Source organism: Lolium rigidum, chromosome 5 (assembly GCF_022539505.1).
Source record: "Lolium rigidum isolate FL_2022 chromosome 5, APGP_CSIRO_Lrig_0.1, whole genome shotgun sequence".
NCBI classification, from domain to species: Eukaryota; Viridiplantae; Streptophyta; class Magnoliopsida; order Poales; family Poaceae; genus Lolium; species Lolium rigidum.
The window spans coordinates 61,029,520-61,049,988 of record NC_061512.1 but is presented as its reverse complement, the minus strand read 5'-3'; the positions used below and the strand labels follow the sequence as shown (position 1 = coordinate 61,049,988).

Genomic DNA, 20,469 nt, shown 5'->3' with positions numbered 1-20,469 from the left:
TGTCCCCGGCGCTGATGAAGACGGCCGCGCTCTCTGCTTCTTGTGCAGCGGCGGTGACAGAGGACCCGATGGTGTTTTCTTTTTTTTAGGGTCTTTTCTGTAACTAGTATGGACTTATTTATTATTGTGTGCTTATGTAAGGCCAATACTGCATTTGTATCTGCACTGCTAAATTAGTGAAAGTGTCCAGGCCCTTCGTGGCCTCTCCTTGTTAGAAAAAACATGAATAAACTAATGGCCTCGCAAGAATAGGGATTTCCTGCTCTGCGGCAAAAGAAACAAATAAAAGGGGACTTTGTGAAAAATCACGAAAAATCAATGTAAAACTTGTTGGAAACCTCACATATGATGCAATTATCATGTAATATTGTAGAATAAATAAACATCAAAGTTAATGGATCCATTTTACATGTATCAGTCGTAGACTTCCAAAGGTGTGTTTTTTTTTTTTTTTAGATAAAAGGCACTGAAGTGCCCGACTTTGAATTAACAAAGCCAGCAACGGCGAAAACGATACAAAGTGCTGAACCCAGCTTACAGACGAAACCACACACCCACACGAACTACCAAAGAAGCTACAGCCGGAAGCGCGACCAAGAAACTCAGACAAAGCGCCTACGAGGACTCGAAGAAGAGCTGGAGTCTACAGTGTCGGGCCGGAGCTCACCCGAGAGCGAGCCATTTTCACGCGCGCCTCAACAACACTCCTCCGTCGCGAAGCGCCACCGGAAGCCGACCACCACCGAGGACCGAGCCGCGTTGCTCACAGACCGAGAAGTAGCACCAAGGAGGCTCGACCAGGGAAGGGGACGTAGCAAGCCTTGCCGAAGATCGCCAAATGAAGCCACCTTCGCCACACAACCTTCGGAGAGCTACATGTTGTGGACTCCAAGACGATGTCTTCAAGAAGATCGCGACACCGGAGTGCCGCCACCGCCCGATCCGGGGATCTTGGGTTTTCACCCGGAGATAGTAGGAAGAAGGAGAGAAGCCCCATGACGCCTTCAAGAAGGGGACGGCGTCCGCGGACGTCGCCGTCATGGCCCAAACGAGCAAGGGTTTCCCCTCGGCGTAGCCTCTCCTTCTTGCACACAGGGTTAGGCCGTCGAACGACGACCGAACCGCCGCCACAACACACGGCTCGCCGCGACCACGCCACCCGCACGACCATGGCCACTGACCAGCACCGGAACCTGCGGCTCGCCCGTCAACCAGCAAGGTTCCCACCGACCAAGGCCGCCGCCTTGGAACCAAACTCCTCGCGCCGCCGGACCGCAACAGAGCACCGAGAACCGCCACCGACGCAGAACACCCACGCCCGAACAGGCGACGACCAACCTCACCGGCATCCGCCCCACGCGGACCACCGGATGATTGAGCAACTCCAAATATTAAGGCCGCCCACGGCCACCACGGCTCTCACCGGCGCCGAGATCTGAGGAATGGACGGAGACTTCCGCAGCTTGATCCGCGGCCGGCAACCACCCCGGCTGCCGGCAGTGCGAGATCCGGCGGAGGAGGAGACGCGAGGGGGTGGGGGCTCGAACGGGGCCGGGCCCCTGCCCGGCCGGCCGAAACCACCCAGCGCCCAGCGCCCTCCCGAACGCCGCCCAGGCGGAGCGACGCCTGACGCGCCGCCGACCGCTGCTCCTGTCGCCTCACGCGCCGCCCGCAGACGCAGGCCAGACGGCGCCGCCCGCGCCGCCCGCAGCCGTCGTCCGGATGCCGCCGCCAAGAACGCGAGGGGAACCCGCCGAGCGGGGCGCTGAGCCTCCGCCAGCCGACCACGAGGAGGGGGGCCTCGCCGCCGCCGTAAACCGCGCGGGCCAGGCCCGGCGGCGACCATCGGCGGCGGCGGGGCGAGGGGGGTGGGGGGAGGGGTTAGGGTTAGGAGGGGGAGCGGGGGGAGTTCCGGAAGAAGGTTAGATACTCTGCAATATTCAAAAATTGGATGCAACCGACATCGGAGTCAGTCCTGGTGAGGCGATGTTGCTCGTAGTCTCTCCCAAGCCGAGGAAGATTGGGGTGAACCCAAGGGACGAGTGAGGGGGTAGGGGCATCAACGCCGCAGCGGCAAGGAGATTGGGAACAAGGCAGTAGGGGTGGTCAGATGTCACCAGCAGAGTCGCGGGAGCTACAGGTCCTAACGGTCATAGTTTGCAAGCCCCTATTGCGCTCATGTGCATTGAACAAACTTTTATAAAAAAACTTGCATTCCTTCATTTGTCCTAATTATTAGTGGTGACTGGTGAGCAAACAATTACATACTACCTTCGTTTCATATTCGTTCTTGCCGAATGGATCTACACAGATACATCTAAATCTACGACAAGTAATAATATAGAAAAGAAGGAGTACCTTAAAGTCACAATATTGATTAACGAACATGAACAATCGCAGTGCACACCGAGACACCTAGGAGACACGCCGAGGGTGCTTATGTAAACAAGCAGAGCTGACTACGGAACCAATTCAGTGTCCCTACATAACGTGATTGACAAATTCAATCGAACCTACACAGAATAGAAAACTAACCAACTCTGATCTTGTAGAGAAGAAAACTAATCATGTTACTTAAACTAAATCTCCTAGCTCACGTAGAACTCGGGCACATTGAGTAGTTTCCGAGTGGCCAACAAAGGGCTAAGCGTTGGCCTTCAGAACCCAGGCCGGTTTCGGAGCGAGGGTCGTGTGCACGTACGGTGCAATATATATCGGGTGTACCACGAAAGCGATCTCCAAAAAAACAAGAAAGCGATCTCCAAAACATAATCTTCCTGCAAGTCGTCGTGGTCTTCTTCTTCGAATATGTCGCGGCTCCTGCAGCACGTTGGGTTATCGAAAGACACGGCGCACATAACCCTGCTCGGAATATCGGCCGCTGTTTTGTCAATGGCAGCGTGGAGGCTATACAAGCAAGAGGTGAAGTCTCTTGTCTCCAGGCCGGCCCTCCTCAAGACCCTGGACGCCGGCAAGCTCGACCCGGTCATCGGCCGCGACGACGAGATCGACCGCGTCATCTGCATCCTCTGCCGCCGGACCAAGAACTGCGCCGCGCTCGTCGGGGCCGCGGGCGTCGGCAAGACGGCCGTCGCCGAGGGCCTCGCCCTGCGCATCGCCGCCGGGGACGTCCCGGACGCGCTGACGGGGGCGCGCGTCGCCGAGCTCGACGTCGGGGCCATGGTCGCGGGCACCCGGTGGCGCGGCATGTTCGAGCAGCGCCTCAAGGACGCCATCGCGCAGGCCGAGGACTCCGACGGGAAGCTCATACTATTCATAGACGAGATGCACATGATCGTCGGCGCCGGCGACCGTGGGGGCACCGGCGACGCCGCCAACATCCTCAAGCCGGCATTGGCCCGTGGCCGCATCCGCTGCGTGGGCGCCACCACCTCCCAGGAGTACCGCAAGCACATCGAGAAAGATTCCGCGCTCGAGCGCCGGTTCCAAAAGGTTGACGTCGACGAGCCCAGCGTGGAAGCCACCATTGCCATCCTCCAGGGGCTCAAGAAGCGGTACCAGAAGCACCATGGCTTGACAATCGACGACGATGCTCTAGTTGCTGCTGTACGCCTCGCTGACCGTTACATTACAGGTACGTATATATGTTCCTCAAGTCGTCGTCAGTCAAGAGTTAATTCAATTTACTATGCCAGTTGTTGATGGAATTTTGTTGTTTTCAGGTCGCCAGTTTCCTGACAAAGCAATCGATCTGATGGACGAGGCATGCACTGCGGTGAAGCTGCGTAAACAAAAACAAGTTGAAAACATTCAAGGTAGCACTATAAGTGAACCCAAGGAGGTTCTTACTGTTGGTCCAGGTCATGTCGCACAGGTAAATTAACCTCCCTAATCATATCTATGTAAGTAGTTTAAGTAATTTCCACTGTTTCCAATGTGATATTCATGTCATGTTCCAATGTTTTCTGATCAAGGCCGTGAGCCGATGGACTAAAATTCCCATCACCACATTTGATCAAGATGGGGAGAAGCTGATCAACCTGGCACAGAAGTTGCACGAGCGAGTTGTTGGTCAGAACGAAGCGGTCGATTTGGTTGCACAGGAAGTGCTACGTTCTAGGGCTGGCTTTGGTCAATCTGGCCAACCAGTTGGTTCTTTCCTCTTTTTGGGTCCGACGGGTGTTGGAAAGACAGAGCTCGCTAAATCACTTGCCGAGAAGCTATTTGACAACGAGAAGGCGTTGATTCGCTTTGACATGTCTGAATATGTTGACAGTGGATCCGTGTTGCGTCTCATAGGAGGACCTCGAAGGTTTGACTTGCACACTTTTTCTGCACTCCTACTCCTTTCCCACACTTCATTATCATGCATGTCTCACATTTTTATTTATTTGAATTTCAAAAGTTATGAAGAAGGAGAACTCACCGAGAAAATTAGGAGCCAACCATTTAGCGTTATTCTTTTTGACGAGGTGGATAAGGCAAATCCCTCGATAGTTAAGATTCTCATTCAACTCCTCGGAGATGGTATGTTGACTGATGGCAAAGGACGGGCCGTAGACTTCAAGAATACTATCATCATTATGACCTCAAATCTAGGAGCAGAGAACCTATCGACTAGAATAGCCGGAGAAAACATGGAAACAAAGCGAGATATTCTCATGATAAAGGTACGTGAAAACTCCCAAACTATCATGCAGCCACCGATTGTCATGGTAAAGTAATCAATGTGCAGCCACCGATTATCATTTATGCTTGTTCATGCAGGTCGAGGAATGCTTCAAGCATGAACTTATCAACAAGCTAAGTGAAATTGTGATGTTTGAGCCGCTTTCACATGACGAACTGAGGGAGATCGTGAGAATCCAGATGAAGGGTGTCATTGCCACGGTAGCTGACAAGGGCGTCTCCCTGTTTGCAAGTGACGCCGCCTTGGACATCATTTGCTCAAAGTCACATAATGATGTAAGTATACGTTATTTGAACAAACCAAATACTTATTTGTGTAGTTGTTTGTATATCATGGTAACGATGTATCAATGTGCTCTTGCAGGTGTATGGTGCAAGGCCAATTAAAAGATGGATGAAGAAAAACGTGACAACAGTTCTTGCGGACATGCTGGTCAATGGAGAAGCCTGTCGAGGCTCGACCATTTCCATCGATGCTGCTGACGATAAAAGAGGCCTCAAGTACCAAGTGACGACGAAGCAAGGGGTGACAGATACATTAGGCCTATAAATAAATAGGTGTCAGATCCATGAGACCAGCTATGAGTTCTGAGATTAAGAAGATGCGTAGGCATGTATATAGCGTCAGCTGAAAAATAATCCCCTTTATTTTGGAGTATTACTGTATTACTATTGGTCTATGTCTCTCTACATTTGTATTATTATAACACAAGTTAGATGTGCTATATATTATGGCATTTGACCCCTGGTGATAAAAGTTGTTGTGTCTAGCTCTCTTTTTGAAAGAAAGAAAGAAGCTGTCAAAATAGTCCGAATATATATGTCGTTAGTACCACTTAAAGGTTTATTGCCTTCAGCGGGCAACCAAAAAAAATTGGCCCGATGGAAGGTGCATGTTGATTGGCTAAAATGATTGCAACAAAATCACTAAATGTCTTCAACAACTAACTTGTGCAGTAAAACTAATAAAGTTATGCAACAGTAAAAATTAAATTTGCAATATATGTGCACAAATATCCCAACTAAATTACCAGATGTACAAAACAACAATAAAGGCACATGTAATGTAACACTCAAAAAGCTTGTCAATAAATTGTGGACTCGTCCAACAAAATATCGAATCAATGCAATGAAAGAGCCATATAACATAGATTTCTTTGCAGCAACCATTGGGATTTTTCATTGCAATAGCACCTTCTTTAGTTCTGAGAGCTAAGCCCGCAATATGAGAATTTAAGTTTACATCATGAATTTTGTTACTATTTGTAATCGGATTTCACTAGAGTTGGAATTGGCAAATTATCAACTCAAAATGAAAAGTATCCATATCACTGAGACAAAACCATACATATCAACTACATCCACGGTAAATGCAGCAACCCAACCATGAGTAACTGGTGCGTGGTAACGTCTCATTGTCTCCCAATACCCATAGCACATACAGACATGTAAGTAGTAGCATCAGCATCCTAACTGAATGTTAACTGAAACACCTAGGAGTTTTTTCATACAAAAGACCAGCTGAGAACTTGTTTGCAGCCAAAAGGACACTGAACGGCTAAGCTTCCTCTTCATCTTAGCAACGCATATGGCTGGTTACGCTCACAACTTTCTGTTCACACGTTATTTGCTGCTAGCGACCCTGAGGTAGTCGAGCCGGTACAGCTGGCTGCCCGCATGGTACGCGTAGCCGACCTTTGCCCCACCTCGGTTCCTTGTGACAGTGCAGCCATGGGGACTGAATGCGACGCTGAAGCCACTGTCGGTGAGCTGGGTCACCGAGATGATGTTCTCAGTAAGACCTGGGACGTAGCTGACGCCACGGACAGCGAGCTGGGTGGAGCTCAGGGAACCCTTGCCGCACACCTGCAGCATCTCACCCGTGTGTGTCCGGACTGGGCGTCCTGGGCGTGTGGCGGTGAAGTTTGTCAGGAGGTGCAGGTTGCCAGTCATGTGTTCAGCAGCATTTGAGACGATGTACCAGGGAGTTGCACTGATCACGCAGGAGAAAATGTTACTCCAGCACTATTCTCCGTACACACATAAAAACTACTGGTGACAAGTTGATAGAAACCAAATGCAATGACTATTCATAGGTCATCAGAGTAGCATGACTGTTTTGTAACTAGCATTGCGTGCAGAGTAACTAAATCATACTGTGAACAATAAGCTCCAACCTAGCAAAGCTACAAACCGACAACTGGAAAATAACCATCTGAAGGATATTAGGGTATAACCACTTTAATATGCACCTCTAATTCTGCACTATCTGAAGGATCATATTAGGCTTACCTCCAGTAGGGAGGAAAAAGGTTACCAATACCCAAACTGGTTAATATGGACGTACTACTACAAAGGTATAAATTTCTTTTACATTTATGTTCCGAATTTTAGTTCTGAAGTGTTGCGCATCATACGTGCTGGTCATCACATCATACATGGTGCACATGGTATATGAAGAAATCATTCATCTGATTGTCTATTCTACTGACCATTGCACGAACGACAAGACAAATATACAGTTTGTTGTAATTCCATTTACCCGTCCCAAGTGCCATTATTTGTAAGTTTATGCAGAATCAGTTGTAAAAACGTAATCAGGTATCATGGTGAGTCTCTGGTGCTTTGCCTAACAATTGATAAGATGAGCATGAATAATAGTTCACAAGAAGCTGCGCCTTAGAATGCACCCTATGAGGCAAGGAGTACCATAAGAAGAGTGTACTGGCCTTCGTGCTATTCTTCCATACATGCAAATTACACATTCATGGAGAAAACTTTGCACATCTAAATCAATTTACTAAAACCATGATAACTTAGCATACCAGAAAAACATACAAAAATAAATAAATTATGAGGCGAGTAATTATTGTACCTAGTGATGTCGAGAAAGTCGAGCTCATACAGGCGGTCCTTACGACGTCCTTTGCCGACTACTGTGCCATCAGGGCGCTCAATAGAACAGGCACCGCCTCCCATACTAACTTTAAGTTCTTGATCGCTGAAATGAGCAACCGCCACCACATTCGACGTGACCCCAGGAACATACCATACATCATCAAGCTTGATCCCATTGCAGTTTACCGATCCCCGAGCACAGACTTGCATGGGCGGCCCTGTCCCAAAGAGGGATTTGACCCAACGGTCATACACAGGCATGAGGTCCGTCAGCAGGTTCAGATTGCCAGTTACGTGGCAACCATTTATGCCGAGATACCAAACAGTATCAGCTACATTTGAACTGTCCTTGGTGGATGGATCATGAAGGGGATCAAGGATGGAGGTAAGAGCGGCACTGTTCTTCTTCCTGAGAAATCCCAAGTCAACACAGCAGCACAAATAAATATGGAATACACTGAATGTGAACCAAAGCATAGGGATCATCTTGAAACACCTTTAGATCACACCGATAATTAATGAAACAAACTTTTTAATAAGCAATAGTGAGATATGTAAATAACGGATAGTGTGCATGTGGATAGTTTGCATGTGTAAGAAAAGGCCTATGATCATTTGAGTCCTAAATTCGTGATCCATGGCTACAAAAGATAGAAACTACACTCCAAAATGAAAAACCTGAATGAGTTCATGTTGACTAGGCCCATGAATATACAGCCGCATAAAACCCAGAATATCAGCATTGCTCTGAGGCCCTAAGACAATCATAAAATGCCTATGCGATGTGCGTGGCAGGTCAAAATAATAAGTAGCAATTGACTGCACCAAGCATATTTCAATAACAACAAGTGAGTTTATTGGTTCAACATGAAAAGGCGATACCTGAGGACCCACAATCAAACAAAATGCTTAATGTCTCATCAGTAAAAAAGGAGTGCAATTCACCAACTGTACACAATCACCTACATTTGTTTTCAAACTATCGCTTTAATACATGATAGATCGTCTACAGATTACACCATTGATTTCTATTTGGCACAGGATTCAGTGCTAGTATAAATCACCCCCTTTCTGTGGCCATATCTACTTGCTATTTTGCAATAGTACACTCAACCTAAGACAACGTTTGAATAAGTCCGCAACCCAACAAGAACCTAAATTCCAAGGCAATTCATCAACTGTACAAAAATCCACAACATTTTTCAGTACGATCCTACGAATATTCGACATTTCAGTTTCTGTAACATCATTCAGTGCTTGTGTCGACCTCCCCTTTCTCTAACCATTTACAAATCCGACCCTTTGCACTAGCAGATACGTTTGTCTGCATCTGAGTCTAGACAGCGTGCTTCCTATGCAGTTTCCCGGAGCTACATTCTAACGAACTCCATCCAACCGAGCAAGAACCACGAACAATTCCGCGTGCCATGGCATCTCTCCTCTCGAAGACGCCAATAAACCCTAGGCAGCCCAAATCCCCGCCTTATCTATCCCACCCAAACGCAAGCGAGCCAAAGCCAAGCCGCCGCCCTCGCCATCCCCGGCCGTCGACGTAGTAGAAGCGCAGGCATCGATTGTTGCTACGTACGGGTACGTACCTGATGGCGTCGAGGACGGCAGGGTTCTCGGTGGCGGGGTCCACCTCGACCATCGTCAGCACCCTCCCCTCCCCGGAGGCGACGTCGAGGATCGTCGGCACCTCTACCGTCTCCTCCTTCGTCGGCGTCGGGTTCGCCCCCTTCTTCCCCATTAGCGGTGGAGCCGAAGGCGATGGAACGTTCTGGAAGCCAGTGGAGTGGAGTGGAGTGGAGTGCAGCGGCGGACAGTTGCGGCCTTGCGGGGAAGGAGGCAGGCTTCGTCTTGGGAACTGTACGTTTGAAATGGCCCGCAGAAGTGGGCCGGGCTGGACTGGGCCGCAGAGACACCGTCCAAGGGCTTGAAGCTACTCTCGCAAAGAGTTCTCAAAAACAAAACAAAAACTACTCTCCCAAGGTTATCTACACTCCTCCGTTTATCTCAAGAAAAATCTACTGTAGTAATCTCTTCAATCCATTTAAATGTCGTGGTAAACTAACCAAATATTGAAGAGAAGAACCCATGTAACCATGGAACCACAGTGGCAGAAATTTGGAGGGGATAGAGCACCAATGAACGGATAGAGCCTTTTTCTTAACACGAGAGGGCATAATCTAATGAGGAGGCACCAAAGTTAGCTAAAGCAGCGAACGTCACTTGATTTTGGGCATCATGTTGGCATATAAATACTCCTGATATTATTTGTATCCCTGTGAACTTTATTGTTGAATAAATCTCTCATGTTCTCCTAAAAAATATCACCCTAGGGTAATCGGCAATCATCTTTTTCATGGTATTGTGGGAACCTAATATCATCGAAAAAGCCGGTGCCCGTAGTCACCTGGTCGGAACACACCCCTTGGATAACAAATGGTCAAACGGTGATTCCTCGTTGTATTGCCAATGAAGAAGAATCGCGACCCAAAAGATTGAGATAGGAGAACCTCTGTCGCCGGAATATTCAGAACATGGGTACTATTGATCCAGCATTAACACTAGAATGAAAAAAAGGTAAAAAAAATATATTAAAATATAGTTTTACATGTTGAAAATGTATGCAGGTACGTGCGTGCCAGGTTTTGGACTTAAATTGGAAAGTGTAACTTGGGTAGAAAAAACAAGGTATTTGACAAACCGAATAAGTTCCGGAAATTCGCCTTGCAAGTTACATATTCTCCTTTTTTGTGGAGGCCACATGAGTACGTATTTTTTTCTTGAAATTTGGCATGCTAACTATGAAGGCTATATGTACGTGACGATTTATCAAAATTTTCTAAACTTATAAATACAATTTTTGAGCCGGTTTGAAAATTGGGATCATGAGAACCCCTCGAAACCACAACAAACGGATGAAGCATCTGACGACAATCGACAGATCTAAAGCTGCTTGCTCCACAGAACCAAAACAAGCTCCTCGACAGCAATCACTAGGTCAGGCACATCAACACTGAAGCGTGCACGGTAATATAAGTGGGGAGCAGGAAAAGTGGTGTTATGTGTACAGTCTTGGTAACTCCATGCTGCTTTGACTGGATTTTAAAAAAATTCTAGACACATGAAATTGCACATTGTTTAGCCTAAAATATCAGTACAAGTGTACAGTTAGCAAAACAAAGCTACAATTTCAAAAAATTATGTAAGTGGTGTTGCGGTGAGAATGGTTGGATTCATAGCCCAGTTTTCCGTTAACCAATGGATGGTTTTGCCACGTTTCAAAAAAAAACAGAATGGTTGGATTTTGATCTAAATAAATGGTTAAAAGAAGTCGATCAAAGTTAAAATGGAAAAAAAATAAGCAACTCATAAATAGACGATCCTTGTATTGTCGGTACTAAAACAACCAAAAAATAACACCACTCAATTGATGGCTTAACAGAACTGTGAGCAACAACGGTTGATTTCTCTTGTGGACTTATGAGGAGGCAGGAGAAAAACAACTAAACAAGTATGAACCTTACAAGGTTCCTGGTGACCCAACTTGATCATCTCTAGAACAATCTACACAGCAGCAGCAACAGCATCATCATCTTCAACTTACAAATTCAACCAAGATCATTAGATCAAAATGATCGGACGTTAGTCGTGCATCACCATGCAGCAGTGAACCCAAAAGTGCGAGCCTCAACTTACTACTCTAGTCTTTGCTGCAGTTCGAGGAAGTTCAGGCCTGTGTCAGGAATTCAGAGGGCAGCTCCCTCCTCTGCACAATCTTCAGCATTAGCTGTTCCAGTATCAGGCTTGTGCCAGGTACAGATCCTTCTTAGGTAGGGATCCTTCTTCGGTTAACACGTCGCTGCACCGACGTTCCCTCACTCACACGCTCACTCGCCTGAGCAAAAGCCCGAACCTTCATTCCTCGATGATGGTGCTGTTCTTCGCAGCAGCTGTTGCATTTCGCTGCATCTGTGTCTGGACGTTGTACTTCCTTTGCAGTTCCCGGAGCTTCTCCAGAAGCTCTTGGAACGATGGGCGGCTTTGTGGATCACTGCTTGCAGCAACGACAGTTGTAGTAAGAACATGAGATGCATCACAATACAGTGCAATTTTGATGTTTCTGAAGTCTGCAAAGACAAGTTTTTTACTTACGTTTCCCAACAACTCAGGATGAGTGATGTCCAGAAAGGATCTGTGTCGGTAGGAATCTCCAATCTTTGGTTCATGAAACCTACTGCACCAATGACCTACATAAGAAAAGAGTTTCAGGAATTAATATACATTGTACATGACTTACCAAAACTCTTAAAAGAAAAACAAGTGATCTAGAAAATGATTAGCGTAATAAAGTTGTATGCTGCACAAGTGAACACCTATGCTGCCATCACAAGAAAATGTCACACAATTCTTGAGGCATTGCTAGACTATGAAAAACAGTAGGCCCCTTATAACTCCAGTTGGCATTTCTATGTGACCAGTGATATGGAACAGCCTTTGGCTTCTCAAGGTTATCCCATGCCCAGGAGGTGCCTGAAGCCCGATAAATGCCGCTTGGGTGCCGTGGTCAGTAAAGGTAACGAGGGTAGGAGAGGTAGAGGTGGATTAGGGAGCTTAAGAGATCAAAGTCTGAATCCCTAACACACGCTACTGCTCCTTATAAAGGGGATGACCAACTTCATTTGTAAGGAAAATAAAGACCGAACTGTACACTTCTCAATCCCATGAGAATAAATCCTAACTGGATTCAAACAGATGCATCTATGATAACCACACCATATGTTTCACCTGCTCATCTTACTGTGCCAAACTGAAAGATGTGGTGTAGCCAACCTAAAAGGGATAACTTACTCACTAATTTAATTGTTACTTTTGTGAAGCTGCTGAAACAAATATTACTAAGTTTTACAGCATTGCGAATTTGCAATCTGTCACCAAATGTATGGCAAAAACCATAGGATCTATCACCAGACAAAGCTAGATAAAAGCAATATACCTGCATCGAATTGAGATTTTCCCAGGGTATCTTCTGAGTAACAAGTTCCCATAAGATCACCCCATAACTATAGACATCAGACCTATATATGTAGCACCATTGAAATCATTAGCAATCTAGTACTTTTGCAGCTGAGACTACAGAAAATTATGTTCATTAAAATTGTCCAATACTTACTTCTCATCTGAAGGTTCATTGCGCAATACCTCCGGAGCCATCCATTGCGGCTGCACAGGAAAGCATCACCAATAGAGTTAGGAAAATAAAGTAATTATTTATACTAATCCCATTAATTCCTAGAACCCATGCATGTATATCAAGCAATCAAATAAATTTTGCTTGTACTTACTGTTCCTTTTCCTGTTTTTGTTGTCAGATACGTTTCACGCTTGAGACGTGAAAGACCAAAATCTGCAACCTGATTAGACGAGATGAAATGAGAGGAAGCAAGTAGGAATGTGAGAAAAGTTTGGAGACCAAATACACTGTAATATTACCTTGACAGTCCAGTTCTTATCAACCAACAGATTTGACGATTTTAAATCTCGATGAATGATAGGTGGGCTATAGTGGTGAAGATAATTCATGCCCCTTGCCTGCAAAAATATAAATATTTTTTCAAAACCTAACAGTAACTGGGAATCAATGTCTATACAAACAATAATCTAATAATATTCTCTGCTTTTTTCTATCCTTAACTGCATTTGTTTCAAGACTAAAAGGAATCTGTGATCTCTGAGAAATTCTTTCCTCATGCCATGATGCTAGTAGACAGAAATACACTTACAACATCTAAAGCCATGTGAACACGTCGTCTCCAATCCAACTTGGTCGTGTTTCTTTGAAGTAAGCGAAACAAACTTCCTCTGCATTTGAGAAACAATGAAGAATGAAAACGAGACCCAAACTTTTTTCTGTAGGTAAAAATCATGAAATCTGGGTAGTAGCCATATTATGTTCTCAAAAATGGAACAAAAACCAACTTTTATGTACTAGTGAAGCATATTAACACATATCTTGATGTGTTAACATGGTAGCAAAGAACAACATCTCTCCTGGTTTATTAACAGATTTCAAAGGCTATACGTGCAACAGGGGCAATGACCCCATAAGGCCATAAGTAGGAAAAACATAATACAATCTGTATACAGTTGAACATCCTATTAAACGGCATGACCCCATAAGTATGCATGTAATAAGAGAAAAAAGGGGCAATGACCAGTGTAGCTAAACCAAGGCCGTGAGATTTTGTTTTATCTAGGATTAAGTCTACACATTGTTACACACATTCTACTTTCTTTTTTCTACTTAGCATTAAAATAATGTTATTAATGGTCCGTAAGAACGCAATGCTAAACATAAGAATTAAGTCATTTTTTTATATGTTTGTGTGTGAAATCTAGAGAAAGGTGTTGTTTTACTCTTTAGTATTCCTTAGAAGACTACAGTACATCTGGTCCTAGGTTGTATGATTATGGAGTGGTTTTCTTGGGTGTATTTTAAAAATTTGTTGTCAAATCTGAACCAATCAACCAGTGGGAAGAAAATGGCACCCTCTCGTGCCATCTTTTGAACTCAACTTCAGTACAGAGATGGCATTTGTCATGCCTTAATCAACTGTGTTCTTTTGCGGAATAATCAACTGTGTTTGTAATAATCAACGCAGTAAAACAGGATTTACACAAGCAGCTCTGCACATTCTCCTGTACATTTGAAACAGCGAGCAACAACCAGAGGAAGTACTTCATCTAGGGTTGTAAAACGTAGGGAACATACCGTGGGAGGTACTCTGTTACAATACAGAGGCGGTGTGGAGATGTAACCGCACCCATGAAGAGCAGTATATTAGGATGACGTAGCTTCTTCATAAGGGATACCTTCACATAAGATTGATTGCAATTCATTTAAAAACAAAAAATTTAAAATGATGTAATGAAATCTGAAGTTAGTGCACACTTTATTTATGTTTTCCCAGAATTAACTTTAAAAACGCATGTGGAGATCTAGATCTGTCAGCATAATATTTTTATATTTATTGACATGCATGGCAACAATGGCAATGGACAATTTCGTTGGCATGCTGAAAACACAAATTCTCCGCCAACTTCAAGTGTCTTTTGAGAGGCCCAGACAATCATTAAATCATCACATTTTTATAAGGCTAAAAATTACTGAAAATCATTTTGCTGATTAGAGAGATGCAGATTCTTGTTATATATTTCATGAATTAACTACCTCTTGTCGAAAGGACTGAATCACTTCATCCGAATATTCCTGACTGGAGAAAACTTTCACACCAACATCCTGCAAGAAACATGCCACACAATGATAAAACTATTAACAAAAAGTAAACAGAGATAAGTAACAAATGCAATAAAGAAAGGACCGAACATACCGAGCCATACCACAAAGCATGATATACTGTCCCACAAGAGCCTGCACAGATACAAATTGAGAAGCACAATTAGATGGCACGACATAATAGAAAACAGTACACCACATTGTGCTTATACGTTTTTTTGCCATGCTTGCACTCAGTCAATAAGAACTAATAAAGAATATTACTCGTTGATATAACTTTAGACATTTTCAAATCCAACCCAGTATAGTAACTAAACTCACAGACTATTTAGAACCGGAGAAGTTTGGGCCATAAGTGCAAGGGCTAATAAAGAATATTACTCGTTCATATAACTTTACACATTTTGGAATCCAACCCAAGCTAAACTCACGGACTATTTAGAACTGGAGAAGTTTGGACCATAAATGCAAGGGAAGGTAGGAGAAGTCAGGAGTATGTCCTCTTGGTGTGTTCAGGTCCTAGTGACAAGCATATGTGTTTGAACTTTGAAGTAGGCCAAAAGTTACATCTAATCAAATTCAGTCAAGAATTTCAAAGAAAATTAAGCTAACCATGTCAAAACCCAAAGGCTTTAGGGTCTCACTAGGAGCTTCAACTAGATGGCCCCACTTCGAAGAAAGTTAGAACCAAAGCTTGGCCAAACTGTGTTAAAACGGGTTACAACCTACAACTCACTACATTTGTAGTTCTGATATTATCTAGCTATTTTGAAAAATGGATGTTATGCAACTACAAGATGAATATGAGGGAAAAGAACTATTCTGAAGTAATGGCATGCAGATAAAGCCAGTGCTGACAATAACCAATTAGTCAATTACTAAAACTGCTGATAGAAAATTAGAACTATGAAATGGTGCATTCGAGTGATCAAAGAACTATACAAATAAGAGTTCACAAAAGTAGAAGCAACTACCTTGACCTACTTGTTCTCCAATGACAAGATCCTCCCACAGGATTTCATAATCCAGACAGTCTGCTTCATGGTCTACTTTGTAAAGAGCGCTGCTATTAGTACTTCCAGTGCTGCTTGCACTACTTGAGCTGTTGTTGTTGAAGGAGGACCAGGAACCTGATGCTTCATTTTTGTTAGATTGGTTGGATTCAGCACCTTGCCTGTCAGAATTTTTCTGATTACTCTGGTCATTCTCTTGCTCACCATGCAAAGATGGCCAGATTACTTCATTCTTTCCATCAGGTCCATCATTTTCCCGCCCTTTCCAAGGCCATGTTATCCCTTTCTTGTTCAACAATGCCTCTGCTTTTGAACTCAAGATCTTGTGAAGACCTATTTTCCCATCTGATTCATCGCTATTCATTTTGTTTGATTTCCCAGGGGAATTCTCTTCAGTAGAGAATGCACCACATGGTGCATCTCCTCTTGGTGTACCTGGTCCACTAGATGTTGGCTCTTCCTTGTTATCACGATCAGAGCACTGGCTCTCACCACTACCACCTTCCCGTACTATGCCATTCTCATCCATCCTGACCCGAGACCGAACTTTATTTGAAACCTTGGTAGCCTGTGTAATTCCAAATATCAAAAAGGAATGTAGTAGCAAGGAAATTAGAATACATACTAGAGAAACAATATTACATTGCAACTCAATAGAAGATTTATTTCTGCTTCTTGCTAGAAATAGTATCAGAACTCACCAAATTTGTTATCTTGGAGGCTATAGTAGACTGCAGGGGAGGCTGTGAGTCAAATGGACTTCTGTTCAACAAGCTAGGTTTTCGGCTGTTGTTACTGCAACTTCCATCACAACAGGTCCTCGCAGAGGTTGAAGGTCCACTGAGTATGTCCTCCAAGGCACGTGAATCACTTGAAACGCAAATAATGCCCACCAAACTGCCATCCTCGTCATAAAAAGGAGTGTTGTTGCCAACAGCTAAAATTCTATCACCTGCCTTGTTCTTAACTGGGAATTTGCCAGTCCAACTCTCACCCAAGGAAATACGGCGGAACATATCATTCACCACACTGAGGTCACGGGAATCAACCAGCAGCATGAGGGCATCCTGACCAAGTACTTCTGAAGCAGGGTAACCATAGAGATTCTCTGCAGATCGATTCCTGCATCATAGTAAATAACAGGTCTTGGTGGTAAGGAAGCATTAACATTTACAGTTAGAAATAAAGAAGAGAAGAAACGGCCCATGCAAAACTACAGACTACACAGCTATTTTATGATGTGAGTTCCATCATCCCATCAAGTCTAGGATTGGTATGCTTCAAACAGATACAAAACTTAGAACCATTGACATGTTTCTTAAGCAGATACATTTCGATCACAACTCCCAGTGGATGCATGGTCACTTCATTGCAGCGTAATAAAAGCAGTACAATCAAAACAAATCAACAGACACTGAAGAGCTAGAAATCTCACCAGTATATGATTCTTCCATCGAGGTCAAGAATGTGGACGGACTGCCCCAGCGACTGGAGCACCCTGCGGTACTGCCTCTCCGCCAGCCCCGCGCCCGTGGCGCCGCCTTCGGCCGCCGCACGGCCTTCCCGCTGCAGCGGCGACGAGTGCGAGAAGGACGCGGAGCCGCGGCCCCACGCCCGCGGACCTCCATCGAACCCCCCGGAGGACCGCCTCGAGGGAGCCGGCGCCGGCGCCGGTCCCGGCCCCGGATGCGGCTGCGCGCCGCGAGAGGGCGAGACCGACTGCGAGCGCCGCCGCTCTGCTCCGCTGCCGGTGGGCGGCAGCGCGAACTTGGACATCTCCTGCTTGAGCTGCGCCTGGCCCACCTCCAGCTTCCGGATCTTCTTCAGCAGCTCCTCCCCACTGGACTCCATCGATGGAGGCACGAAGCGAATCAGAGCAGCAGCATCACCACCACGGCCCTCCCGAGCGCTCCAAGGCCGCCTCCTCCCTCACCTCCTGCGAGCTCGAAAGGCCGCTGCTTTCGCAGCTCCCTAGGCAGATTCGAGCTCAAATGGAGCAAGCAACAACTCGCAGCAAATAAATCCTCTTTCCCCCAAAGAGAGATCCAGCTGAGACTCCTTGAGAGAAAGAAGCGGACCAAATCGAGAGGAAACAAGTAGCGATCTTTTCTCGGGAGCTGTTCTTGGCTTGTGCTCGGACAAGTAGCAGCTGGGGCGGAATCTATCTACAGCCCACACCCAAATGGGAGAATTAAATAATTAAACAGGCTACTCCTCTGTATGGGGAAATGAAATTGGTGACTTGGTGATGAGTTCTTGAGGGGTCCTCCTCCTGTGATTGGTCAGCTTGCCAATAAAAAACACAGCCTGCTTGCTGGCTTATGCAAGCTGATAGCTCCGGTCTTAGTTTTATTTGGGGTCTTGGAATTTTCCCTAAATGTTTATCTATTTATCCATGATTTTTTATTTATATCATTTTTTTGTAAGTGTGTGTTGTGATGATCCACCCATCCATCCACACACACAGGAAGGAGAGGGGTCCTTGTCCCTATCCATCTACCTTGCTGCCAATGCCAACCTGTGTCGTCATCTTGTTAGAGAGTGAGAGGGAAAATGGCAAGCCTGTTGGTCCACTTTATCAATGCCTTTCCTACTTGGTGTTGCCACAATTGGGTTAGGGTTTGGCTTCTAACTGCCTATTTGGTGCTTTGTTGTGTGTTTGTATTTGTGCTGCTCTCTTTCAGCTTTGATGCTCCCTTTTTGTGGTGGTTGATTTGTTGAGGTTAATGTTGATCTCTCTTCGTCAAGAGCTCAAATGGTTTTGAGACTTCAACTTCATATCGATCAAGCATCTTCTATGCTACAATGTTGGACACAAGATGTTGTGAACCCACACACCTAGGTTGTAGGACTCATCCCTATAAGAATAAGGCGTGAGGCTTCTCCCCTCCTAATCGCATTTATTTCTCTCCTTGGATCTCTGAGCATGTCAAGGTTTATGTTAGCCTTGTAAGAAATTTGGGTCAATAATGCTAAAGCAAGGCAAAATATAAACAGATAAGCATAGTATTGTATGTATAAAAGGCTATAATATGCTTGCAGCTTATGTCCATAACTGTAATGAACTGCCCTTAGCTTAAGTGCCATGAAACTGGATACATTAATGTGCAGTGTTTGATCTAATATATTCTTATCGATGTGCTATTTGTCAAACACTTTGATACCGATGTTGACAATTGCAGTATGATTGTGAACCTTATGATACATGGAGAAAATAGGTGTCTGCATTTTTGCAATAACGGGAAAAAAGATGGAAGGTCAACTTTTTATTTATTTATTTATAAAATTGTACAAGTTGATTAAGTTGTGGTTTGTCTTTAAGTAGAATCTTTCTCTTTTGAGAAAACAATGTGTGTACTTTATATCTAAGAAATAGGCCAGGATCTTCATGGAATTGTTGATGCTTGGACATTTTCTCCATAATATTATCGGTTTATTGTCAAAGTCCAATTTTGATCGGATTGATCCGAAACTCTATATTTTTTGTTGACTTTGCTTATCAACCCTATTTCTCATAACATTATTTTCCGCTTCTCATGTAACCATCAGGAGTATAATGCGGGGCTTCCCCACGGTCCGAGTTTATTGTACACCTTAAATGTTCGCTCTGACAGTGACAATTTCACTTTGTACTATTGTCTTTTTTTGCGGAGTATCGTAGACTATAATATTAGCTGTGAAAGTGACAATTTTATTGCCTACGGTGCAAACAAATTACCCTAACTAGTATTTACTATAGCATGTCATTAGTGTTAAATTAAGTAGTCAACCATCATGTACAGGCAGACCCAACCCAACAGTACCCAGAGCATTTTTCCCTATCCATTGTTAGGCCGGTGCCAATGCGGGCTGTAGTGGGGGCGGTACCGCCCGCGGCGGGGCGGGAGGCGGGCGGGAGGCAGGCGGGACGGGAGAGGGAGGCGGGGGCGGGCTCGCCCGGCGGTAGCGGGCGCTACCGCCCGGCTACCGCCCGCATTGGCGGCGGCAGTGAGGCGGGAGGGGGCGGGAGGCGGGCGGCGCGTTGGCGGGCCGGGCGGTAGGCGGGCGGGCGAGAGGGCGGGCGGGAGTGGGCGGTAGCGGGCGGTAGTGGGGCGGGAGGCGGGCGATAGCGGGCGGGAGGCGGGCGGGAGAGGAGCGGTAGTGGCTGAGGTGGCGCGATCTGATTCGTCCACCTCAGCTAGCCGTTGGGGTAGCCGTTGGTAGTTGAAAAAACCCTAAAATTTCAGCCCTCTCTCTATAAATACCTCCATCTGGTTTCACTCACTCCACACCCATTTCATCTCCTCCACTCTCCATTTCGACTCCCTCTCAACGCCATGTCTTCGTCCAGCAGTTCAAGCGACGGAATAGAGGGTGAGCTGATCGCTGCATTCCAGGCGGAGTACGAGGAGGAGATGCTGAACGAGGAGGAGGAGGAGGAGCCAAGACGGCCGCGACGCCGCCGAGAGGTCATCAGACGTGATCGTCTTGGTGCCCACGATCGGCCGTTCGAGGACTACTTCGCCGACGACTGCAACTACCCTCCGAGCTTCTTTCGCCGAAGGTATCGGATGAGGCGATCCCTTTTTCTCCGCATTGTGGATAGATTGGGTGAATACTCTCCGT

The 20,469-nt window shown here is 45.5% G+C and overlaps 2 protein-coding genes across 2 annotated transcripts; one reads left to right on the top strand and one right to left on the bottom strand.

Moving 5' to 3' along the window:
* The first annotated feature begins 2,808 nt into the window (after positions 1-2,808).
* LOC124656014 (chaperone protein ClpB1-like) lies at positions 2,809-5,200 on the top strand. Its single transcript, XM_047194829.1, has 6 exons — positions 2,809-3,595; positions 3,684-3,835; positions 3,936-4,273; positions 4,367-4,631; positions 4,729-4,926; positions 5,015-5,200. Exons 1-6 carry the CDS (start codon positions 2,809-2,811, stop codon positions 5,198-5,200), a joined length of 1,926 nt encoding a protein of 641 aa, XP_047050785.1.
* A 5,694-nt stretch (positions 5,201-10,894) lies between these two features.
* LOC124651517 (dual specificity protein kinase splA-like) lies at positions 10,895-18,228 on the bottom strand. Its single transcript, XM_047190595.1, has 13 exons — positions 17,300-18,228; positions 16,566-16,986; positions 15,826-16,432; positions 14,946-14,986; positions 14,786-14,854; positions 14,327-14,427; positions 13,338-13,416; positions 13,048-13,146; positions 12,900-12,968; positions 12,728-12,777; positions 12,551-12,632; positions 11,710-11,804; positions 10,895-11,608 (listed from the first exon to the last, which is right to left on the bottom strand). The coding sequence occupies exons 1-13, from the start codon at positions 17,713-17,715 to the stop codon at positions 11,473-11,475; spliced, it is 2,265 nt and encodes a 754-aa protein (XP_047046551.1). The 5' UTR covers positions 17,716-18,228; the 3' UTR covers positions 10,895-11,472.
* Positions 18,229-20,469: the final 2,241 nt, after the last annotated feature.

Excerpts from the sequence above, each read along its gene's own strand:
- LOC124656014 (XM_047194829.1), top strand. The coding sequence starts at position 2,809 with ATGTCGCGGCTCCTGCAGCACGTTGGGTTATCGAAAGACACGGCGCAC. Across the intron at positions 3,596-3,683 it reads CGCTGACCGTTACATTACAG|GTCGCCAGTTTCCTGACAAA; the intron begins GTACGTATATAT and ends TGTTGTTTTCAG. Across the intron at positions 4,274-4,366 it reads CTCATAGGAGGACCTCGAAG|TTATGAAGAAGGAGAACTCA; the intron begins GTTTGACTTGCA and ends GAATTTCAAAAG.
- LOC124651517 (XM_047190595.1), bottom strand. The coding sequence starts at position 17,715 with ATGGAGTCCAGTGGGGAGGAGCTGCTGAAGAAGATCCGGAAGCTGGAG. Across the intron at positions 14,428-14,785 it reads TTCAGTCCTTTCGACAAGAG|GTATCCCTTATGAAGAAGCT; the intron begins GTAGTTAATTCA and ends TCTTATGTGAAG. Across the intron at positions 12,969-13,047 it reads ATAAGAACTGGACTGTCAAG|GTTGCAGATTTTGGTCTTTC; the intron begins GTAATATTACAG and ends TCGTCTAATCAG.